Source organism: Loxodonta africana, chromosome 1 (genome assembly GCF_030014295.1).
Source record: "Loxodonta africana isolate mLoxAfr1 chromosome 1, mLoxAfr1.hap2, whole genome shotgun sequence".
NCBI classification, from domain to species: domain Eukaryota; kingdom Metazoa; phylum Chordata; class Mammalia; order Proboscidea; family Elephantidae; genus Loxodonta; species Loxodonta africana.
The window spans coordinates 173,429,729-173,446,924 of record NC_087342.1 but is presented as its reverse complement, the minus strand read 5'-3'; the positions used below and the strand labels follow the sequence as shown (position 1 = coordinate 173,446,924).

The window sequence follows — 17,196 nt, the reverse complement described above, 5'->3', positions numbered from 1 at the left end:
GTGAATCCTCCAGGGCTTGGAACTGATCTGATTCCCCCAGGACCTTGTTAAAATGTACATTCTGTTTCAGTATATCTAGGATGGAAATGCAAATTCTCAGCTGAGGGAACCGGAACAAATGGGTTCAAAACCTTGCTCCCTTTAACTTTGGCTAGTTCCAGGGTTTCTGCTCCTTGCTACCAAGTTGTTGTTGGGTGCTGTCAAGTTGGTTCCGACTCACAATGACCCTATGTACAACAGAACCAAACAAAGCCTGGTCCTGTGCCATCCTCACAATTGTTGCTATGCTTGAGCCCATCATTGTAGCCACTGCATCAATCCCTCTCGCTGAGGGTCTTTTTTGCTGACTCTCTACCAAGCATGATGGTCTTCTTCAGGGACTGACTGGTTCCCCCCGATAACATGTCCAAAGTATGTGAGACAAAGTCTCACCATTCTTGCTTCTAAGGAGCATTCCTGCTGTACTTCTTCCAAGACAGATTCGTTTGTTCTTCTGGCAGTCCATGTTATATTCAATATTCTTCGTCAACATCATTATTCAAAGTCCTTAAAGTGATGTCTTTTCTTAACACTTTAAAAAGGTCTTTAGCAGCAGATTTGCCTAATGCAATATATTGTTTGATTTCTTGACTACTACTTCTGTGGGCATTGATTTTTGGCTCCAAGTAAAATGAAATCCTTGACAACTTCAATCTTTTCTCCATTTATCATGATGTTGCTTATTGGCCAGTTATGAGGATGTTCTTTATGTTGAGGTGTAATCCATACTGAAGGCTGTGGTCTTTGATTTTCATCAGTAAGTGCTTCAAGTCCTCTTTGATTTCAGTAAGCAAGGCTGTGTCATCTGCATATCACAGGTTATTAATGTGTCTTCCTTCAATCCTGATGACCCATTCTTCTTCATATAGCCCAGCTTCCTGGATTACTTGCTCAGCATACAGACTAAGTATGGTGAAAGGATACAACCTTGACACAAAACTTTTCCTGATTTTAAACCATGCAGTATCCCTTGTTCTGTCGAATGACTATCTCTTGGTCTATGTGCAGGTTCCTTATGAGCACAATAAAGCGTTCTGGAATTCCCATGCGCACTGTTATCCATAATTTATGATTCACACAGTTGAATGCCTTTGCATAGTCAATAAAACACAGGTAAAAACATTTCTGGTATTCTCTGCTTTCAGCCAAGATCCATCTAACCTCAGCAATGATATCCCTCATTCCACATTATCTTCTGAGTCCATCTGGGAATTCTGGCGGTTCCCTGTTGTACTGCTGCAACCGCTAATGAGTTATCTTTAGCATAATTTTAGCTAAGTGTGATATTAATGAAAATGTTCAATAATTTCCACATTCCATTAGACTGCTTTTCTTCTTAATGCACACAAATATGGATCTCTTCCAGTTAGGTGGCCCGGTAGCTGTCTTCCAAATTTCTTGGCATAGTTGAGTGAGCACCTCCAGTGCTACACATCCATTTGTTGAAACATCTCCGTTGGTATTCTGTCAATTCCTGGAGTCTTGTTTTTTGCCAATGGCTTTAGTGCAGCTTGGACTTCTTCCTTCAACACCATCAGTTCTTGATCATATGCTACCTCCTGAAATGGCTGAAAGTCAACCAGTTATTTTCAGTACAGTGACTCTGTGTACTCCTTCCATCTTCTTTTGATACTTTCTGCTTTGTTCAACATTTTGCCCATAGAATCCTTCAGTATTGCAACTTGAAGCCTGAATTTTTTCTCCAGGTCTTTGTACATTGTCATTATAATATTTTGTGTTCTCGAGCTGCCTTCTGAAATCTTTTGTTCAGCTCTTTTACTTCATCAATTCTTCCATTTGCTTTAGCTGCTCTATGTTCAAGTACAAGTTTCAGAGTCTCTTCTGACATCCATTTTGGTCTTTTCTTTCTTTCCTTTCTTTTTAATGACTTTTTGGTTTCTTAGTGTATGATGTCCTTGATGTCATCCCACAACTCTCTCTTGCAAAATTCTATCATGTTATCTCTCTGGCTTTGTTTCTGTCACCATGGCCATATTTTCCAACTACATATTCTTCTTCTTTGGTTTTGATTTTTGCATTTCAATTACCAGTAACTATCAACGCAGCCTGATTGCATGTTTGATCAATTTCGGACTGCAGATGTTGGTAAAAATCTTCAATTTCTTCATCTTTGGCCTTAGTGGTTGATGTGTAAATTTAAATAATAGTTGTATTAACTGGTCTTCCTTGTGGGCATATGGATATTATCCTATTACTGACAGCATTATAAATCAGGATGGATCTTGAAATGATGTTTTTGACGATGAATGTAAAAGTTGGAAACAAGGAAGGATCGGTAGTTCGGAAATATGGCTTTGGTGACAGAAACGAGGCTGGAGATCGCATGATAGAATTTTGCTAAACCACTGACTTATTCATGGCAAATACTTTTTTTCAATAACATACACTATGCATATAGTCGCCATTTATGTTGTTGAAAAAAGGTATTTGCATTGAATAAGTTTTTCGTCTTGCAAAATTCTATCATGTAATCTTTGGCCATGTTTCTAAAACTAAGGCCATGTTTTTCAAATACCTGCCCTTCTTCTTTGTTGCTAACTTTCACATTTCAATCACCAGTAATTATCAATGCATCTTGATTGCATATTTGATCAACTTCAGACTACAGAAATTAGTAAAAATCTTTAATTTCTTCATCTTTAGCATTAGTGGTTGGTGTGTAAATTTGAATTTAACTGCTATCAAGTAGTGGAGCCAAACTTCTGGTTCCTAAGGGGCCACTACATATTAGCTACTAGTACAGCTAGAAGATAGAAGCCCTGGTGGCAAAGTGGTTAAACACCTAGCTGCTGAAAGGTGGACAGTTTGAACCCACCCAGTGGCTTCCCAGGAGAGAGACCCAGTGATCTGTTCCCATAAAGATTACAGCCTAGAAAACCGTGTGTAACAGTTCTACTTTGTCACATGGGGTGACTGTGTTAAAAATCAACTCCATGGGACATGACAAAACAGCTAGAAGGTAAGTCCCTGTCTGAAGTATTGGTCTATTCAGAAGAAAAAGTTGACAGGTCAGAACAATTTTTTATTTTTTGTTTAAAAAGTTGGAGAGCACTCATATGCTAGCAGATTCACTTACATGATTGGAAGCACTCTGTCTTGTTTTCAAGAAAAGGAAGGTAGGTCTAAAAACCAATCAGAGCTGAGGCAGCATATAACCTAACTGAGGCATTTTCCAAGAGGAAATAGCCTGAGTGATGTCTGACCTTGCAAAGTGGTTCTCAACAGCACGGTTTTACACCCAGGAGACATTTGGCAATGTCTGGAAATATTTTTGGTTGTTAAACTGGGGGGTGGGGTGTTACTGGCATCTAGTGCTTACCAGCCAGGGAAGCTGCTAAGTATTGTACAACGCACAGGACAGCCTTGGCTCCACTAACAAAGAATTGTTATTAGGTGTCACTGAATCGATTCCAACTCATGGCGACCTCCATGCCCCACAGGGTTTTCTAGGCTGTAATCTTTACTGGAGCAGGCTGCCAGGTCTTTGTTCCATGGAGCGAGTCACTGGCTGGGTGGGTCTGAACCACTAACCTTTTGGTTAGCAGCCAAATGCTTAACCATTGTGCCACCAGGGCTCTTTTAGGCAATTACCGGGTCCAAAATGTCAATAATGCCAAGTTTGAGAAATCCCACTCTGTGACAATAATAAACACAATCCAGGGGTCTGAACCTGAATGAACCGGTTCAATAGTCCTAGTCTAGGAGAGTTCACGCAGTCTCCAGTTCCTACCTGTGGAGGTGGGAATGGATTATATGACCCACCAACTCAGACTGCTGACTGAAATATCAGCAAGAAAGTTGGAAAAGTCACGTTGGAAAAGTGTGACACATGCAGGCGGTACACCAGCTCTGGCTAGCAGGCAGAAGACCTCTTTCTTTCGGTGCCTTAGCGCTCATACTAAGTGGGCTGCCGGGCACAAACGCCTTATCCACGTAGTCTATTTCCCCCGGTAGTTCTATCACGGTTACTTTCAGCAAAACCAATTTTCAAGGAAAAAAAGCGCAGGTCCTACTGCGGATATATGTAAGCACTTTCGGGACGCAGCAACACAGCACGAACTTAATTCTCACCCACATTCTACCTGGGCGTAGGTAAACGATTTCGGCCCCCTGGGACTCGGGCCAGGGAACGGGGCGGGGAGTGGGGGCGGAGGTCACGTGGGACCGCAGAATTACTGCCTCGCTGGGCGCTCTGGTGGACGCCATATGCCACGTCACGTAAGTTGTTCCATCCAAGCTAGGGTGGAGGCCATCCGTATTGCAGGCCTGAGAAAAGCCTCTTTGCGCCCAGTGTCGTAACTGAAGGTACAGAAGACTATGCCTGTGTTTGGCCAGTTTCTTCGCTGTAGTACAGTCGCATTAAAGGACAAGCTTTCTCGGCCTCCTCTCACCGCCCCGTCCCCCCTCTTGCAGGATTCCCGTTGGTATCCCCCGCGGCCCGCCCCCGCTCCGCCTCGCCCCCGCACGCCGGAGCCCCGGGCCCCTCACGTGACCCGAACGCGCGCCGGCGGGTGGAGCAAAGCCTTTGAGGCGGTGCCGCAGGGGACGGAAGAACTGACGGAGCCTTGTGCGCCGCAGCTTTCGCCCGAGCTCGGTCGCTGCGGACGCGATGTCGGGGCTCTGGCTCTCGCTCCTTTGGGCCGTCACCTGCCTGGCGGCGCGCGGTGTGCTGTCGGAGGAGCCGAACACTACCGTGCCCCATAACGTGACTTTAACGCCCACCAAGATAACCCCGACGATTTTGACGACCCCCACGCCGAACACCACTGCTACACCAGGTGGGCCCCGGCCCAGTGGGCTGCCTGTGTTCGCCCGCGTTTGCTTAGCTGGCCTCTGTCCCCTTGGTGCGCGCAGGGCCAGGGCCGGGGCCGGGACGGGCCGCGCTCCGGGCGCGGCGGCGACTCTGGCAACATGGCGGCCCGCCGGAGTCCAGAATGGGGCCGGTCGCGGGGTGGCCGGGGTTAGTGGGGAGCACCCGGCGGGAAGGGGACGGGAGAGCCGCGGTGGCCGGAGGGCTGTTTCCGACCCTGAAAATGTTTCACTTCGAGGTGCTTTGTCAAAGTGCATCGTAATCCTAGGCCCGTATTAATGTTGGGAGAAGGGACGTGGCTGCTTTCCGCCCTGGCGGCTGTTGGATTGATTATGGGGCGAGGCACCGCGCATCGAAAGTTGGAGGCGAGACCGAACTCCCTCTCCCTGGCCTTGGTCGATTATCCACTCTGGTTTTCTCTCCTGAGGGCGGCTTCTCCGGAAGTTGGCGAAAAGTGGGAAAGAAGAACTTGAGGACTGTAGTAGTCGTTCGTGTCTCAGACTTGGGTCTGAAAGAGTAAATCGTATCTGAGATTAATTACATTGGTTTTGCGGATTGGTATGAGATACATCTAAGATTTGAGCGTTTAACGAACGGAAACTTTGCACTCTTATATGCAAAGGAAGAAAAGTGGTGAAACCTAGGAGGTAGATGAAATCGGAGATAAAGCAACTCTCCCTGGTAGGTGATGGAGCTGGGATTGTTGGACTCTAAGGCTGTCGATTTCTTAAAACACGCCTTGTAACTTAAGTCGGTTAGGGGTTGGTTAAGGCATACAAATAATTACAAGAAATTAATTGATCTATGTTGTGAAAACAAAAACGGGGGAGGGGAGAAATTTGGGTAATAAAGTGAAGAACCATTAGATTTTTGTTTAAAATCTGCAATCTAATGTGGTGATTGTTCTAGTTAATACTGGATGAGGAGTAACTTGGCTTTTTGACCGAAGTGTTGCTCAAGTGTGAGGATTTTACCTTGGCGTTATTTTCATGCTGATCGTATTGTTCCACAGTGTCTTCCCTAGTTTTTGTATCTTTTAAAATGTTAATGTAATAAGATAGACATTTGATATATAATTCGTTAGGTTTAGAAAGATGTGATAATAACTGAAAAACTTAAAAATAAGGAAAGTAAATTGCAGTGCAATGCTTGGAATTTTAACGACACTCTTTAAGATGATAAAGCAGAATATTTTTTGTCTTCTGTTTATTTGGCACTTCCTTCCCAGAACTGTAGTGTGTGTTTTTTAAGAGAAAGTTGAAATATCGAGTTAATTGCCTTTGTGTAATTGAGATGCATGTAAAACAGATGTCTTATATGTTTCTGGAAATTGTAGTTGGATAAACTAATCTGAAAGGTAAAAAAGTCGGTTGTAAATTACACTCATTATGCTACCCAAACATTTATCATCAGCCACAAAAGATTTTAAAAAGCTAGTACTTTTCATCTGCGTGAAAATATATTAAGAACTCTTAGTTCTATTTTGTGACCCCCTCAAAGGTACCATACATGTCCCAGCCTCTAGTAAATGCTATTAATAAAAATATTCAAAGGCAAAGCCTCAAGTTTTTTAGCCCGGGGAAAGCAAATGGGAATATTTGTCCAGGGCATCTAGGTTCTATGAGGATGGAGCCCATTTCTGGATTCCAGTCATTTGTCCAGACATTGAAGTCTAAGTAGACCTTATTTCTGGACTTTTGACTTAAACTCCTGTTGGTAAGATCTTGCTAACTTGTTAAGTTAGATGTCCTACATGGATCTGGCCCCACCAGATATTGTCACTTATTCTTCAGTTGTAGCGGACTCTGTGAAGAGGAAACCGTTTATGAATTGAAAATCTCTAGGACGTTACCTCTTTTTCTTAATAGGCATCATCAGAACTTGGATTCAACCTGTTATCTTATTAATATTAATCTAATTAGTGTTGGTTTTGTGGCACAGTGGTTAAGCGATCGGCTGCTAACCAAAAGTTTGTAGCTGGAACCCACCAGTCGCTACTTGGAAACCATATGGGGCAGCTCTACTCTGTCCTGCAGGGTCGCTGTGAGTCAGAATGGACTCCACGGCAACGCGTTTGGATTTTTTTGTTTGTTTTAGTGTTCATCTTGTAACACAGGGGGAAATGCCTTTTCCCCAGTATTTTTTTTTCAGGGTGCTTTAAAATGCCTCAAGAAACCCTGAGTGTCTATGAATGTCTTTGGAGAGATAGCTACCCTGTGAAAAAGGCTTGTTTAGATAGGCATCCATTAGCTTGTTGGTGTTTTGTTTGTTTTTTTTGGTTCATTTATTCATAGTTCATGATGATTGGAATCTCTTATAAGCCAGTGTTTATAAAATTTTACTATTTTTCTGAGTTAGTAATTATTGTACTGTATATAATACTTCTTTTTTTTTTTTTATTGTTTAAAAAACCTAAGTAGAACAAACTCAAAATTAGGTACCAGTTAGTTTGCTGATTTCATACATTTTTCCTTCTCAGGAACCTGTGAAAACCACCAGGACTGTGCATCCTGTGTTAATGGTAGTACTACCTGCTTCTGGTTAGAATGTAAAGAAGGTAAGAGGCTTTAGATTTGTTTTAATTTGCATTATTTAACAGTTGGTTGACATGGACATCTCCTATCCTGTAAAATGCCTTCCTGCTTCCCTTCCTCCCTTTTTTAATCCCTTAGGTTTGATAATTGTTTGGTGGGTTAGGTTTGATAATTAGGGCTCAATTGCTTTTAAAGGAAGAGAAATTTAGACCTTTAGAAGGAATTAACTATGAAAGAAAGTAGTGTAATTTTCCCCTGGTGGTCTTAAGGAAGACCAGACAAATCCTCTGGGTTGTTTGAGACATTAAACTACAGATGTCCTGCAGGGTGATGTGTAAAGCTAAGAGAGACTTGAAACTTTGTTGGATGCTTGAATATTGGGGAAGAATGAAGTAAGGAGAGAGTTGACTCTTTTCCTGTGCTTACGTTAAGTTTTAAAGTATAAGTTATCTGTATGTACATTTAATTGAGGGATAAAATGCTGGATGGAATATGTTGAAATGCCCATAAGATTTTTGTTAGAGCCACAGCATTATCGCATATTTAATATCTGTTTTCTTCATTTAATGTAAGGTGGTTGGCATTTTTATCAGCAAAACAATATTTTTTTTTTTTTAATAAAGAAAAGTCTAAAACCACATGTTAAATTTTTTTATTCTTGGGTGAAGAATATGAGTGCTTGAAATAATATAACAACATTACAAAGTTCAAAAAGCTCTTTTAGAATTAAGGTATTAGCTTAATTTTTGGTTAAATTAACTTTTTTGTTGTGTAAGAGTCACATTTGTTTTAGATCATAAAATGGAATTTAAAGGCACCCTCCCCACCCCCGTATGTGGCAGTATGTAGGAGTTGGCAGGTTCTGGAGGTTAAATGGTCTACTTTAGGGTATGTTCAGGAAAGCTTTCCTCTCTTGACTCCAAGTCTGCCTACCCAGGAACGCTATTGTAGAAGGTGTAGAAGACTAAACCAGTGAGATATCTGGGACAGAGGTCTTACTGCTGCTGTGGTATGAGAACACCTCCCATGCTTACTAAACCTTTACTACATCCTTACTAACTCCACTCCTAACTCAGCCCTCTCCTTTGGGTTCTGGCAGCTTTCCTTGACTGTATAGTAGCCACACCACAGTTGTGAGATGTGTTTCAAATTTATCTGTCCGATGTATTCATGTGGATTTTAAAAGGATAAAACCTGGAGCGCTCTCCTAATATTACTAAGACAATGAGAAAAGGAGGATAACAGTATTGATTGGTCTTCTAAATTGTTTATGCTTAAGTTTAATTTTTTTAGAAGCTATTCAGGAGCTTAGTAGTATAGTCAAAGATAATATAAGTGACTGGTGCTGTTTGTCTACTTTTTTTAATAGCAAATAAGAGCCACTGTTCACATAATTCAACAGCTAGTGATTGCCATGCGGTGAACCGCACAGAATCCTGTTCTGGTAAGTTTTCATGTTTGCTGCTGTGCGAAGTGGCCACAGAGAGGTGAGGAAGATCATTGCTTTAGGATGCCTTGTTTCCGTGTTTTGTTAGAACTATTTCCATAATTCTAATCTTATTAGAAATTGGATATGTATAGAAAATAGAGCTCTTTGTTTTGATTGATACAAGGAAGGTTTTAATGGTTTGCTTTGGAATGCTGTATGTGCAGATGGCCCCTTCCCACCTTTTTTTTTTTTTTTTTTTTAAGTTTGCCATGAATTTACTGTAGTTTATATTTTGCCATGAATTTACTGTAGTTTATATTTTCTCTATTTGCCTTTTACAGGCCTGGATAACCTATTCTGGTCTTGCTTGATCATGGAGACTGGTGCTCGTGATTGTCACAGCTAGGCTCTAGCATAGTTTGTGCTGTGGTTAAATGAACCTTCTCTGTATTTATCCATTTCCTGTACTTTAATTTGAGGAAGTTATTTACTCTTTAACCTTTACTTCTTGTCCAGGAAATAGTTAAACTTTCTAGATGAAACAATTGATTTTCCTAATGAGATTATAATTAATGGGAAAGTCAAACTGCTAATTTGGTGCATGGATAGTACTTGAATGGAACAAAAGATTTTTCTGGAATGTGTCAGTAGTATCTATAACTAATTTTGGTAGAAGTTTCCCCAGCCCTCTACATCAACTTGAACATTGTAAATGAGGGTTACATTCGTTTTACCCGATGTAGTGTGCATAATATTAGGTGGTACATGAATGAACATTTCAGTTGTATGTTTTAATGTTGTAAGCATTTTTAGTAGTTGTTCGTTATAGAAAAAACGTGGCTACAACAGACCTATAATTTCACGATACTGCTTAGAGACAAGATTAAAAAATTTTAAAGACACGATTTAAGGAAAAATTGAACAACTAATGTTACTTACATGATCATATATCAGAATTAGTTTCTGTTGTTGTGTGCTGTCGAGTCCATTCTGACTACTGGCAGCCCTATAGGACAGAGTAGTACTGCCCCATAGGGTTTTGAAGATCACCAGGTCTTTTCTCCCACTGGTGGGAGCAGCTGGTGGGTTTGAATGGCAGACCTTTTGGTTAACAGCTCAGAGGTTAACCATTGCAGGGCATCAGGGTTCCTTTTAGTTTCAGTTGTGAGGGACCTAAAATTCCAAATTATGTAATGAATTAAACAGTAGACAAATTTACTTCTCGTTCATGTAAAGGAAGTATGGACTAGAATGCAGCTATAGGGCTAGCGTGGCGGCTCTGTAACTATTAGGAACCCAGGCACCTAGGTTTTTACTTCACCATTCTCAAAAATAGCTTTGATCTTACTGTCTAAGATGGGGACTTGTGTACCAGCCATCACTTGATTTTTCTGCCAGCAGGAAAACGAAGGGGAAGAGAGGCCTGTATCCATTTTAAGGATGTCTCTTAGACTTCCCAGACTCCATAACAAAGCAAGGCCAGAACAGGGCTATCCAGGCCTGCGAAACGTATGGGTGTTATATGGTCAGTTATACATGGGACATAGCAAGGGAGGCTAAGAATCTGCTTTCCTGGGGGGAGAAGGGGTATCACTAAAAATTGGCCCTTGTATTTCTAAAGAAGGGGAGAATGGTATTGAGTGGGAAAACTGTCAGTCTCTTCCATAGGTAGTACTTAAGTATTATAAAAATTTTGAAAGTGGTACTCAGATGTCTGCAGGTTGAGAAATAGTGTTACAGATTGTGGTATTTTAAACAATTTAGATTTGTACTGAGTTTTTTGTTTGTTTTTAATAGTGCCCACTGCTACTCCATCACCAACCAGTTCTACAGGTAATACAGGATGATTGGCTCCTTTCCTCCTCCTCCTCCTCTCAGAATTACACCCTATTGATGGATAATGTTTTAGTGATTACCTAAAGGTTGTTAGAACTTTAAGAATTAGTAAAGACTTATTTGAGCTTTGGACCACAATATCTCTGGTTTGTGACAATGACACATAACTCCAGCATTTCACATTCAGTGAATCTGAGCAGATTTACTCTGGTTTTGTACATTCATTCTACAAACTTTACTTTTTATGGGTTTTGTGAAAATCTTGGAAAGTACAGAAAGAAAATTAAAATCACTTGTAATTCCCAAAGATGAGATAAATCTTGATACTCATAGAAGAAATACTACATTGCATTTGTTTCTTAGTAAGACTTTTTAAAATAGTTTTTCCCCCCCCCTTAGAAACAAAATATTAATTCTTGGCCTTCTCTGTCTTTTTGTAAACTTTATCCAGATGTATATATTGATTTTACACACACATACACATATACGTATCTTAACATAGACACAATTTTATGACTACTTAATGCATTAAAATACCTTTAAATATTAGTATTGTTGGACTTGTAGCTATCTTGACCTTTATTCTCTAAAAAATTGAAAGCATGTTGAAGCTGGTAGTATTATTTTTAAAAGATAGATACTAGTTACCTAGGAAGTTAGAAAGTTAAGGTTTTTAATACATTCTCTTCACATTCCAGCTAGAACCACAGCTACGCCTTACTCGACTACAGCTTCCACCACAGTTCCTACATCAGGTAATTGAGGTTTCTTCAACTAACAGTGATGTAGGATGTACAGTGTTGCCTTTTACTATTTCTAACGGCATTTTCCAGTTTTGCTCAAGAACGGCCGTGGCCTGAAATTCTTATCTTAGATTTAGGGGACCAAGATAGTATAGGCTGTTAGAACAAGTAATGGTAGGTTTGCTGAGAGTCCTCTTCTGGTTTTATTAATGTGTACTCACATTTGGCATGACCCATTATAATTAAGTGTAATAATACCCAAAATCTTTTCTGTAGAATTTGTAGGCAAAACTAATTGGTTATAACTTAAAAAGGTAATTACTTGTTCATATTATAGACTGGGTTGTGTGTTCTATTAGACCATGGTGATTTGAGTGAAGATAATATATCCATCCTTTTTTACTGAGAAAAGCCTAAAAAACCAAGATCATTACAAGAGGTACACCTCACCATATTTATTATGTTTCTTTGTAACTCTTGAAAATGCATGTGAAAATAAACTTTGATTTGCCGTATTGTCAACTAAATTCTGTTTAGAGTATGCTGCAGGACATCCAGGGTACATAGGTTAGGGACCCTTTCCCTATTCGTATGTTGTCTTGATGCTGATGAGCCTTTACCTGCTCTTAGCGATCCCCTTGTTTTCATTCTTTAATTTCAGTGAAGCCACTCTGTTGCTCATAGGAAGGAAGGCAGAACAGTAGGAATTAGTTTTTAAGGCTGGCTAACTTACTACATAGCCAACAGAGCCATTGTTTATTTGATAATCTATTGAAGAAAAAATAAAAATCATTTTAAATATGAAATTGCTTTTTTATTAAAATGGATGGGACTCCATCTAATTTTTTTTGTTTCTTTTGAGATGTTTTACTCCCTCAAAGGAATTTTGCTTATTGCTTGGTAATAATTTCTTATAATGTAAAATGTTTTGACAGTGTACTAAGATGCCTTTTATGACAAATTCTTTTGCTTGTCAAAATTTTAAATTGCAGGTACTGAGATTATTTTTGTAACTTGAAAATTGTGACAGGATTTTAATTTATGTATTTACCTTATATAGGTTATAGTAAAACTCAAAAACCATATGAATTTTCTACACAGATATTAATATTTAGTCTCTTCCTATTATTCAAACTGAAGACCTTTTGGGTTGCAGCTGAGTACTTAACCAATGTGCCACCAGGGTTCCTTATTTTGATACTACTAATAGCTAATGTTTTAATAATTAATACACCTTTATGTGCTTATTCAACAGGCTCTGGGTGGTGCAAACAGTTAAGTGCTTGGCTACTAACTGAAAGGTTGGTGGTTCAAATCCACCAGAGGTGCCTCTGAAGAAAGGCCTGGCAATCTGCTTCTGAAAGGTCATATCTTTGAAAACCCTATGGAGCACAGTTCTCTGACACATGGGGTCGCCATGAGTTAGAATCACCTCGACAACAGCTGTGGTGATGTTTTTTTTTTTTTCGCATGTGCTCATTCAGGCTATGTGATGTTAATTACAAATTAATGAATGGAAAAGCAATTAGCTAAAAATATATCGTCTGAAGAAGTTCTTGTAAATTCTAAAAGTGGCTGACACAGTCGTAGGATATAATTTATATGTCAGGAGACTCTTTTGACCATTTTAAAGTCCTTGAACAAGATGAAGAATTAAATTAGTAAGTGGTTGTCTTCCTTACTTAAGGATATATTTTAGCTGGTAAAGAGTTGACTTTAGAGGGAATACTTTATAGACTTTAACACCGGGCAAAACAGAAACAGGTTTCTGAGAATCATGAGACTTTCTGAGGACTATCTGCTCTCTTACCTGACAGGAACGGCAAACACCACCTTGACTCCAACCTCACAGCCCGGGCGGAAGTCTACCTTTGATGCGGCCAGTTTCATTGGAGGAATTGTCCTCGTCTTGGGTGTGCAAGCTGTGATTTTCTTTCTCTATAAATTCTGCAAATCTAAAGAACGAAACTACCACACTCTGTAAAACACATCAAATTAACACAGACTGCCGGTTCGTTCATGTAATTCACTGAAACCAAAATAATATCTTTCAAGATGTCCCACATGGAAGACGCTGTTCCAGGATCTTTAAATTTCCAAAGGAGGCATATAGGATATTTTGGAGCATCGTCCTTGAAGAAAAATCAGTTATGTCTTTTTGCTCAACAGGAATATTTAAAATATTCTGCATGAATCCTTGTGGCTGTCTTCTTTTATTTTAAATGGCTACTGCTGTGGGATTATTTTCTCTTTTCTTGACATGCCAAATGTAACTTTTTGTAAGGGATGGAAAACATTGTCCTGTGCAGACAGCCTCATGACTCTCTTGGCAGTTTAAATTTAGTCATTTTAAGGCCAGAAAGCTGCGTTATTTTCATCCTAACTCAGGATGTAGTTAGTGAGAAGAATGTGCCAAATGAGCATCAATCAGGTGGAGTTTTGGCTATCATTTCAAAAGGGGAATAAATTTATACATTTAGTACTACTAAACTGTATCCTTAAAGTAAAATTTTGTGCTTGATAAGTTATTTTTTCTACATTAGAAATAGGATGCCACACAGGGAATTTACATTCCAGTTTTAAAGAAATGAATGGAAAGGATACAAACCATTAATGTATAGCAGGTTATTGTTCATACTTGTAAAGCACCTTGTATCATTGGAAAATAAAGAACAGTGCCTTAAAAGACAGACTGAAAGGTAGGCTGTAACTTAAAATGTTTGCGATTTGTTCTTTTTACATTAAGAAAAGTAAAGGTCGCGCAGAGGATGTAACTGTTGATGTGAGCAGTAGGAAACCTGCTTTTAGATACCATACTGCTGGTATTTGATTGAAAACTCACCTATTTTATCTCAGAGCTGAATAACTTAAGCTAAAAGATGTTATGCAAAGTTGAAAGCATTCACATATTAAACCTCCAACTCTTTTTTTAATGGCTGTTAAAGTATAATTAGAGATAAAATTGGTTTAATTATGTTCTTCCTTTGTACTTCAAAAATGTACCATAACACTGTTGTACCTTGGAAGGATTTCCACGAATCTTACTTGAAAAGTAACTTCTTTCATGAGTCAAAAAGGAGGAAATAAGTTGTTTTAGAATCATTTACTAACTCTTTAAATGAGACAATCATTTTATGTTTTCAGACAGCAAATGTAACTAGTGTAATTTCAGAAAATCTAAGGATTTTTGGTTGATCAGATTACTGTATTATTGCCCTGAATGAATAGATAGAGCTTTCTGTTTTTCTTCCGTCCCTTCCATTCTTTTTGGTTCCAATTCCTGTAGTATAGTGAACATATGTAGTTCTGTAGCTTTTTTATGAAGGACTAGTTTTTGTTTTTGTTTTAGTTTTAGAACAAATTAAAAGGGATACTCTCCTCTGCTTTTGACATATTGGATTAGTTCAGAGGCTTAAATTAGTTTAAAATAAGCCTTTTTTTTTTTTTTTTTTTCCTAGGTCTTTGAGCTTTCCCGTTTTAGTTTCTTTATAGTGGCTGAGTTCAGCACTTGGTTTTCAATATTTTATGGTAGGAAATGGTAAATCACTTTGGTCCGTCTCAAAAACCGGCTCTTCGCATTTAGATAGTTATATTAAAAGTTGTTAAAATGGAGATTTACTGTTTCTTTGTTACTTACTGGTACAGCTAAAGTTTGTTTTACTTGCACATTTGTACATACACCTAATGTTTTCAAGTGCCTTAATTGTTTAAAATCTCTGGCTTGAAAGGATTTGGGGGAAACGGTAGGTTAGTTTACTTTATGTTTTTGTGTTTCTTTTAGTAGTAATATTCTAGGTACCTCAGAAAATTTTTCATGGTGCCATGGCTGTTACTTGATACAGGATTCATTTGAAAATATTCGGAATTTCCATTCCCTCCAAAGTGGCAAAAAAGTAGCTACAGTAGTATAATTGTCATTTACTTGGATAGGGAATACTTCAGCACACATTAGCGTTAACACATACAGCAAATTTCATGAAGTTGTAGCTTGATTTGAAGCCTCTTACCTGTAATTTTGAGCACCGCTTCAACAAAATCATATGAAGTCAGACTTTGCAGATCTACAGAAGAGCTCTTTACAGCATAACTCAGCCTTTTCAGATCCGTTTTCCCCTTTCCTTTAGCAATTTAATATCTTGAGCCATTAATTTTTTTTTTTTTTTTTAATCCGGAAGTTACATAGAAGCTTTTTCAGGTTTTTCATCTGGTTTGTTCGTGCAGTTGTAGTTCTGTCAAATACTTCGTTTTACCTATGGATTTTTGTTGCACAGGCAGATACTGCTGTATTTAGAAATTTCTATTTTAGTTCATGCAAAACCGCAAAACCAATCTGTATCATGTACCAAAATGATTTAAAATAAATCTACGTGTTTATCGACCTAATCTGATTTATTAACTGACCTGTGTTTTTGCATTTTGATGGTGAGATTTAGTGCTAGTGGGTTTACCTTATTGGTCTGGGAATAGTTTGTCTGCTCACATTACTGGTCCCCTACATTAACAGGTGTTTACTGAGGTGTATATTCATCAAAGGGGAGCAGAGGCTTAAAAATGAGAGTTGAATGCTTGTGAAAATGACAATGCAAGTTTATCTTCCACAAGCCAGTAGAAGCCACCTACTTGTGTTCTGTTTAATGTAGTTAGGAATTGAGAATATTTTTTTGTTTGTTTGTATTTTTGAAAGCTTAATTATTATTACATTTTTTTAATTATTTGTGATTTTCTGCCCCTTTAGACCAGATCACATGTGAACTAAAACTGTGCTGGCATGTGAAACCTGGTTCTGTTGGCCTGTGTTATAGGCAACACTATTTAATCACAGGCCCTGGACTGAGAAGAAAAATATAGTTGAGTACTCGTGTATAAGCTGTAAATACTAGTTGTTGGGTGCCCTCGAGTCAGTTCTGACTTACAGTGGTCCCATGTGGCAGCGTAGAACTGCCCCATAGGGTTTTCTAAACTGTAATCGTCACAGAAGCAGATTGCCAGCTTTTCTTCTGAGGAGCTGCTGGGTGGGTTCAAACAACTAGCCTTTGGGTTAGCAGCAGAACACTTAACCATCGCACCGCTGGGTCTCCTTTATTTGGGCTTGTTAGGTATTGTTGAGACAGCTTCAACTCACAGAGACCCTGTGTACGACAGAAAAAACACTGCTAGGTCTTGTGCCATCCTCACAATTGTGCTTAAGCCCATTGTTGCAGCCACTGTGTCAATCCATCTTGTTGAGGGTCTTCATCTTTTTTGCTGGCCCTCTGCCAAGCATGATGTCCTTCTCCAGGGACTGATCCCTCCTGATAACATGTCCAAAGTATGCAAGATACAATCTTGCCATCCTTGCTTTTAAGGAGCATTCTGGTTGTACTTCTTCCAAGACAGATTTGTTTGTTCTTTTGGCAGTCTGTGGTATATTCAGTATTCTTCACCAACACCACGATTCAAAGGCGTCAATTCTTCAGTCTTCCTTATTCATTGTCCAGCTTTCACATGCATATGGGGCAATTGAAAACACCATGGCTTGGGTCAGGCACATCTCAGTCTTGAAGGTGACATCTTTGCTTTTCAACACTTAAAGAGATCTTTTGCAGCACATTTTGCCCACTGCAATCCATCTACTGATTTCTTGACTGCTGCTTCCCTGGGTGTTGATTGTGGATCCAAGTAAAATGAAATCCTTGACGACTTCGATCTTTTATCTGTTTATCATGATGTTGCTCATTGGTCCGGGTGTGAGGATATGTCCCGCTTCTCATATTATTTGCTGAGTGTACAGATTGAATAAGCAGG

At 39.3% G+C, this 17,196-nt stretch overlaps 1 protein-coding gene across 2 annotated transcripts; it reads left to right on the top strand.

The window, feature by feature from the left end:
* The first annotated feature begins 4,615 nt into the window (after positions 1–4,615).
* On the top strand, positions 4,616–15,800 carry CD164 (CD164 molecule). Of its 2 annotated transcripts, none has more exons than XM_064289570.1 (6): positions 4,616–4,838; positions 7,350–7,427; positions 8,774–8,848; positions 10,631–10,666; positions 11,368–11,424; positions 12,668–13,223. In XM_064289570.1, the coding sequence occupies exons 1-6, from the start codon at positions 4,670–4,672 to the stop codon at positions 12,745–12,747; spliced, it is 495 nt and encodes a 164-aa protein (XP_064145640.1). In that variant the 5' UTR covers positions 4,616–4,669; the 3' UTR covers positions 12,748–13,223. The 2 variants fall into 2 exon arrangements, with proteins under 2 accessions (XP_064145640.1, XP_010598533.1); XM_010600231.3 differs by lacking the exon at positions 12,668–13,223 and adding an exon at positions 13,230–15,800 and having other exon boundaries at positions 4,622–4,838.
* Positions 15,801–17,196: the final 1,396 nt, after the last annotated feature.

What these genes read in the sequence shown, in the direction of transcription:
- CD164 (XM_010600231.3), top strand. Translation starts at nt 4,670, where the DNA reads ATGTCGGGGCTCTGGCTCTCGCTCCTTTGGGCCGTCACCTGCCTGGCG. An exon ending in GAACACCACTGCTACACCAG is followed by an intron (nt 4,839 to 7,349) that starts GTGGGCCCCGGC and finishes TTTCCTTCTCAG; the next exon opens with GAACCTGTGAAAACCACCAG. An exon ending in ATCACCAACCAGTTCTACAG is followed by an intron (nt 10,667 to 11,367) that starts GTAATACAGGAT and finishes TTCACATTCCAG; the next exon opens with CTAGAACCACAGCTACGCCT.